This window comes from Terrapene carolina, unplaced genomic scaffold, assembly GCF_002925995.2.
Source record: "Terrapene carolina triunguis isolate 2854851 unplaced genomic scaffold, T_m_triunguis-2.0 Scaffold29806, whole genome shotgun sequence".
Taxonomy (NCBI): Eukaryota; Metazoa; Chordata; order Testudines; family Emydidae; genus Terrapene; species Terrapene triunguis.
Window position 1 is genome coordinate 84,818 of NW_020694157.1, and position 7,465 is coordinate 92,282.

The following is a 7,465-nucleotide window of genomic DNA, read 5'->3' on the forward strand; positions in this document are numbered from 1 at the left end:
AAAATTTCCCCCATCAAAATAAATTTAAAATTTTCCAAAGAACTTGGTCTCTGGTTTGTTTTATTCAGTGCAACAAAATAAAGGGGAAGCAAATCCGGCTGGGAGCCCCGAGCCCCTGGAAGGGGACAGTGGCTGCAGAGAGGGGCAGACGCAAGCAGAAAGGGTGTTATTGAGTGTGGTATGGCCATTGCATGGGTGGGGGATCAGGAGAGGAACTGCATGAGGAGGAGCCCAGCGAGGGCTGGGATGAGGAGCCCGACTGGGCCCCGTGCTGTTCCAGGTGCTTTGCATTTGAGAGTTAGATTCGTACTGACCCCTGCAAAGGACCCCGAAGCGTCTGTTATATGTGCACAGACAGCCTCAGTAGCGCAGCCCTTCATGATCATCGATGTGGCTGTTCCACCTGTGTGGGAAGGAAAAGCAGGTGATGAGTGTCAGGGAGCAAATCCACTCCTTGACAGGTTTGGGACACAGTAGCCTCTCCTGCCTCTCCTCTCCTCCTCAGAGCTTATTCCAGGTCTCTCACAGCCTCCATCTCCCCATCTCCTCTGCTCTCCACAGCTGTCTGGCCCTGGATCGGAGCAGGCCTATTAGCCACAACATTCACTTATCAAAGCAGCAGCTCACTGTTGGTGTTAGCAGTGGGATCTCTAAGAGGTTTTTGTGGCACCATGATGGGACTCTGCAATCTAGGTTCAGTTCCCAGCTCTGCCACAGTCTTCCTGTGTGACCTTAGGCACGTCTCCTTGTGTCTCTGTGCCTCAGTTTCACCATCTGTGAAATGGGTAAAATGCTTCTTCTGCCTGTTTGGATTGCAAGCTCTTTGACTCAAGAACTGCCACAATGAACTTGTTCAGTGCCTGGCACAACAAGGGTCTCCCATTTCTGTCTGGGTCTGTGCAGCACCTGGCCCAGGGGATGCACTGCTACAGAATGGGAACAGAATTGCTAGGCAGCAGTTCTGCAGAAAAGGACCTAGGGGTCACAGTAGACGAGAAGCTGGATATGAGTCAACAGTGTGCCCTTGTTGCCAAGAAGGCTAACGGCATTTTGGGCTGTATAAGTAGGGGCATTGCCAGCAGATCGAGGAACGTGATCGTTCCCCTTTATTCGACATTGGTGAGGCCTCATCTGGAATACTGTGTCCAGTTTTGGGCCCCACACTACAAGAAGGATGTGGAAAAATTGGAAAGAGTCCAGCAGAGGGCAACAAAAATGATTAGGGGGCTGGAGCACATGACTTATGAGGAGAGGCTGAGGGAACTGGGATTGTTTAGTCTCCAGAAGAGAAGAATGAGGGTGGATTTGATAGCAGCCTTCAACTACCTGAAGGGGGGTTCCAAAGAGGATGGAGCTCAGCTGTTCTCAGTGGTGGCAGATGACAGAACAAGGAGCAATGGTCTCAAGTTGCAGTGGGGGAGATTTAGGTTGGATATTAGGAAAAACTTTTTCACTAGGAGGGTGGTGAAGCACTGGAATGGGTTACCTAGGGAGGTGGTGGAGTCTCCTTCCTTGGAGGTTTTTAAGGCCCGGCTTGACAAAGCCCTGGCTGGGATGATTTAGTTGGGGATTGGTCCTGCTTTGAGCAGGGGGTTGGACTAGATACCTCCTGAGGTCCCTTCCAACCCGGATATTCTGCGATTCTATGATCCCAATACTCAGACATGCCCTACCACAAAGAGCGTACAGATTAAACTCTAAGTGGGCAAAAGGTGGGCATGGAAGCAGAGACAAAGAAAGGGGAAGCAACTGGACCAACCTCACACAGGAGATGGCACTGGAAATAGGACCCAGGTGTCCTGATGTCCAGCTGATATCTTTACCCAGCAGACCCCGCAGCATCCTGTCCTAGGGTAGGAGTTTGGGACAGATTTGAAACCTGGGGTCCAAAGGCCTGAACTGAACCATGTGCCAGCCAGGAATGGACTCTGGGAACAAGAAGTGGTAAGTGGTTTTCCCCGGGGAATCTCTAGGGTGAGGTTAATGCACATTCCCCAGCCCTGGTTACTCCAGAAACAGCTCTGCAAAGCTACACTGGGAAGGGGGCACCTTTGTCTGCTGATCCCCTGGGACATGAGGCCAAGACGAAAGGTCCAAGTTGTAGGAAGGAACGACTGAGCTAGTCATCAGAGCTCTGAGACTGTTATTAACTTGTAACAACAATGAAACCCCAATCGTTGGGATTGACCCTAGCAGAGCCCAAGGCTGGAGGTGGGGTGACCTCAGGGAAAGTTTCCAGCTTACAGGTCCTTCCATTGTTTTCAATCATTGGTTTCTCTGCAATGCTCTCTCCTTCAGCATGAAGGTACTTGCTTAGGAAGCACTGTGGGGTAGCTCACAGCTGTGGGCCATGACACTGTTGCACTGCTGGCCCGTTAGGCAGTCTGGCTTGCTGGGGCTATCACAGTGTTGGCAGGGGACTGTGTAGCCGTAAAGAACTCCCCTGTAGTGGGGCGGTCACCCCGCTCAGGGAAAGAAGGGGTTAAAAGCAGCCCTTAGGGAGGGCTGCGGCTGGGAGCCAATTGGAGAGGGCCTGGAGGCAGCCAATCAGGGCCAGGTTGGGCCCTATAAAAGGCTGCAGGGCCAGAAGACAGTCAGTCTCTCTCCAGCCTTAGAGAAGGAAGGACTGGCTGTCTGCTAGCAGAAGGGGTACCTGGGACAGAGCAGTGCTGGGGAAGGGCAGGAGGAGCTAGGCAGCTCCAACCTGGCAGACTCCCAGGCCGAGGCCTTGCCTCCAAGGTCTCAAGGAGGTACTAGGGCTGCAGAGGGGCAGCCCGGGGTAGGAAAAGGCAGCTGATCCAGCCCCCTGACTGATGATGAGTGGCCATTTCAGACTGATTTGCCCCTGAGGGACGGGGCGAGATGAAGACTGGCAGTGGGTCACTGAGGTGAGGTGGGCTTAGGGAATTGGGGTTCCCCAGAGGGGGGAGTACCCCTGAGTGTGGGGCAATGCTGCGGGGAAGTACCCAAGAGAAGGGACACCATGGATAGGAAGGGACGCGGGGCCTGAAGTGAAGCACGGTGGAGATTTGGAAGAAGCAGGCGACGGCAGAAGAGACACCGGCCAGTGGAGGGTGCCCCAGAGCTGGAACTGAGCTAATTCCCAGGTGTAACCAGCAGGAGGCACCACGGCAGGGAGTCTCGCCTCGCTACACCCCTGGTCAGCAGGGTTAAAGACACAGGTGTCCCCCCAAGGGAAGTGAGTGCGGAGGAGCCAGGAGCCCAGCGTGGGATCCCTGAGGAACCCTGACAGGGGAACACAGGTGCAGTTTCCTTGAACTGTGAACAACAAAGGAAAAATAACCCAAAAATAAATGAAGGGAAGTTACCCGTTGTTACAGTCGCAGCAACCTCAATGCATCGGGTCTCAGCTCCAGTACAATATATGATCTCTTCATTGCATTGAGCATAGAGCACAGCGATGCAGGCTGGGCAGCTCCGGCCATTGGGTTTGGTGTCAGCCGGGGGCACTGGGAAGAAGCGGAGCAAACGCAGTCAGCTCGGGGGACGAGCCCCAGGCGGCGGCGGGGCAGGGAGACCAGCTGGGGGCTGCACAGCTCAGCCCTGGGTGCCCCCTGCAGGGGGAGCTGTAGCTCTGGGGACGCCGGGGGCAGCAGGGGCCGGGGAGAGGTTTGCAGCAGGGAGCCCTGGACCTCGCCCTGGGTGGGGTCAGCTGGGTTCACACCTGGTGGGAGGCTAGAGCCCCACCCACTAAACTCCACCCACCCAGCCAGGGGCTCAGCATTATTCCATGGGGCGCCCCCTGCAGGGCGGGAGGACCAGTCTCAGGAAATTATACTGGGGCAGGTTCCAGGCAGCCGGAGGTGCAGGGAATGGGGGAGGAGAGGCAGAGCTGGGGATAGGTACCTGTAACGGTGGTGGTTCTGCAGGCGTCTCCCACACAGCAGGCGATGCCGTACTTCATTGTCACTCCATTCCCAAAATTCATAGTGAGGGGTCCAACTTTACAACTTCCTGATGTCATACAGCCCTTGACAATGCCCTGTTGCTTCATTCCCGCTGCATAGGAGAAGATGTAGATTTATTCCCCTTCCACTCCCACCCCATCAATGCCCTCTGCACAGTGACGGCCCTATGCCATTATCCTACCTCTACCCATGGGGAAACTAAGGCATGGAAAAGGAGAAGGAAATTCTGAAGGAACTCAAATATAAAATTGCAGAGCTACTCACTGTGGTATGTAACCTATTGCTTAAACCAGCCTCTGGAACAAATGGCAGAGGGTAGCTAATGTAATCGTGATTTTTAAAAGAGGCTCTAGAACGGTAGTGCCAGAACTAGAGGGGATCAGAGCCCTCCCGATTTTTAAAGTGGAGGGACGTGGCACATACACTTTTCACTAGGGTAGATCTTGCCTCTTTCCCCTCCTCTTCCCCCCAAGGCCCCACCCTCCAACCAGGCCAGCACCCTGGTGGAGCCCAGCCAGGGAGCCCAGGCAGTTTGAGGAGCAGTGCGGACCCTCCACCTGCCCATAGTGCAGGGCTCCAAGAGGAGTTCCTGGCCTGTCACCCTGCCTCCCAGTCTCCCCACGCGGCCCAGGGCAGGTGGAGATGGAGGGTCCATGACTCTGCGCCGGCTCCCCACATCTGACCATGTGGGTCTCTCCAACCTGACTCTGGCCAGGGGGAAGCCTCAAAGCCACCACCTGGCATGGTAAGGGTCATAGGGGCAGCTGTGGGGAGCCTCCCTCTGCCTTGGTGTGGGGCCCAGGGAATGAGGACATGGGCTGGGGGCTGCTCTCAGCCCTACCTCACTCTGGGTGGGGGTGGAAGGCTCCCCAGCTCTGCTCCAGCTTCTGGCTTGTCTGGAAGCAGGGCCTCTAGGGGAAAAGGGGGGTGGGCCCTTGCGGGGGAGGGGTTGGGGTAGGACCTCAGGGGGCAGGGCCTCAGGAGGCAGGGGCCCCAGGGCCTCCCACTTTTGGGATAGCTCTGGTGCCCTTGCTCCAGAGGCAATCCTGGCAATATAAGCCGGTAAGTCTGAATTCAGTACCAGGAAAATTGGATGAAGCTATAGTAAAGAACAGAATTATCTGAAAAATAGATGAGTACAATATGTTGGGGAAGAGTCAACATGGCTTTTGTAAAGGAAAATCACGCCTCACCAATCTATTAGAATTCTTTGTTGGGGTTGTGACACGACACCCCCTATTCATCATGGGGGCATGATTATGACATAATTATGATGCAATTTGTACAAGATGAGTCATATTAGGAGTCATTGGAAAAGTCAGGATTTGCTGAATGTGATTATTTTTTGGGCATGTGTCATTTTGTATCTGAAGTTATGAATATTGATTATGTACCTGTATTTCATATGTGCTTGCTCTGTGTAACACCCACAGCTAGCCTTTCAAATACAACAATGGAGAAGCTCGACAGTGCTGATGGCCCATCAGCAAAGACAATTTGAATGTAAGAGCTTAGCCTTCCTGTTAAGGTTTCAGCAAGCCTGTAAATAATGGCTGCCATGACTCAGCAAGGGCATGTGACCAGATCACATGACACTGAACTCTATTTTGGGTACCTGTATTTTTCAGCAAACTGGGCTGGGAATGGAATTTGAAACAAAGGGTTCCTGACATATATTAAAGCTATATAAGGTGGAGTGTGAAATCCCACCTTATATAGCTTTGAATGAAGAGGGAAAAACAATAAGAGAAAATGTGGAAATGGCAGAGGTGCTTAATGACTTCTTTGTTTCGGTTTTCACCAAGAAGGTTGGTGGCGTTTGGATGCCTAATATAGGGAATGCCAGTGAAAATGTGGTAGGTTCAGATGCTGAAATAGGGAAAGAACAAGTTAAAAATTACTTGGACAAGTTAGATGTCTTCAAGTCACCAGGGCCCGAGGAAATGCATCCTAGAATACTCAAGGAACTGACTGAGGAGATATCTGAGACATTAGCTATTATCTTTGAAAAGTCATGGAAAACAGGGGCGATTCCAGAAGACTGGAAAAGAGCACATATAGTGCTTATCTATAAAAAGGGAAATAAGGGCAATCCAGGCAATTACACATCAGTCAGCTTAACTTCTGTACCAGGTAAGATAATGGAGCAAATAATTAAGGAATCAATTTGCAAACACCTAGAAGCTAATAAGGTGATAAGTAACAGTCAGCATGGATTTTTCAAGAACAAATCATGTCAAACCGACCTGATAGCTTTCTTTGACAGGGTAACAAGCCTTGTGGATAGGGGGAAGCGGTAGATGTGGTATATCTTGACTTTAGTAAGGCTTTTGATACAGTCTCGAATGACCTTCTCATAAACAAACTAGGGAAATACAACCTAGATGGAGCTATTATAAGGTGGGTGCATAACTGGTTGGATAACCATTCCCAGAGAGTAGTTATCAATGGTTCACAGTCATGCTGGAAGGGCATAATGAGTGGGGTCCCGCAGGGATCAGTTCTGGGTCCGGTTCTGTTCAATATCTTCAGCAATGATTTAGAGTATGGCATAGAGAGTACACTTATTAAGTTTGTGGATGATACCAAGCTGGGAGGGTTGCAAGTGCTTTGGAGGATAGGATTAAAATTCAAAATGATCTGGACAAACTGGAGAAATAGTCTGAGGTAAATAGGATGAAATTCAGTAAGGATAAATGCAAAGTACTCCACTTAGGAAGGAACAATCAATTGCACACATACAAAATGGGAAATGACTGCCTAGGAAGGAGTACTACAGAAAGGGATCTAGTGGTCATACTGGACCACAAGCTAAAAATGAGTCAACAGTGTAACGCTGTTGCAAAAAAAAAAAAGCGAACATCATTCTGGGATGTATTAGCAGGAGTGTTGAAAGCAAGACATGAGAAGTAATTATTCCGCTCTACTCCACGCTGCTTAGGCCTCAACTGGAGTGTTGAGTCCAGTTCTGGGCACCACATTTCAGGAGAGATGAGAACAAATTGGAGAAGGTCCAGATAAGAGCAACAAAAATGATCAAAGGTCTAGAAAACATGACCTATGAAGGCTGAAAGAATTGGGTTTGTTTGGTTTGGAAAAGAGAAGACTGAGAGGGGACATGATAACAGTTTTCAAGTACCCAAAGGGTTATCACAAGGAGGACGGAGAAAAAATACTGTCCTTCACCTCTGAGGACAGGAGAAGAAGCATTGGGCTTAAATTGCAGCAAGGGCGGTTTAGGTTGGACATTAGGAAAAACTTCCTAACTGTCAGGGTGGCTAAGCACTGGAATAAATTGCCTAGGGAGGTGGTGGAATCTCCATCATTGAGGATTTTTAAGAGCAGGTTGGACTAACACCTGTCAGGGATGGTCTAGATGATACTGGTCCTGCCATGAGTGCAGGGTCTGGATCTGATGACCTCTCGAGATCCCTTCCAGTCCTATGATTCTTTGATCATCTAGGGGGCCTCCCTTCCCACCTGAGAGAACTCCTGGAAACACCTGAGAAGCAAAGACTGAACTGTGGGAAGTGCTG

General features: G+C 50.9%; 1 protein-coding gene across 1 annotated transcript in view; it reads right to left on the minus strand.

The window, feature by feature from the left end:
* Positions 1 to 203: 203 nt before the first annotated feature.
* The window catches only part of LOC113409117 (phospholipase A2 inhibitor subunit gamma B-like), a 15,163-nt gene continuing 7,901 nt past the window's right edge, over positions 204 to 7,465 (minus strand). The window contains exons 3-5 of the mRNA XM_029914073.1: positions 3,868 to 4,020; positions 3,330 to 3,470; positions 204 to 403 (exon numbers count right to left, since the gene is read on the minus strand). Of these exons, the coding sequence (XP_029769933.1) occupies positions 204 to 403; positions 3,330 to 3,470; positions 3,868 to 4,020 (494 nt within the window). The remainder of the gene's footprint in view (positions 404 to 3,329; positions 3,471 to 3,867; positions 4,021 to 7,465) is intronic.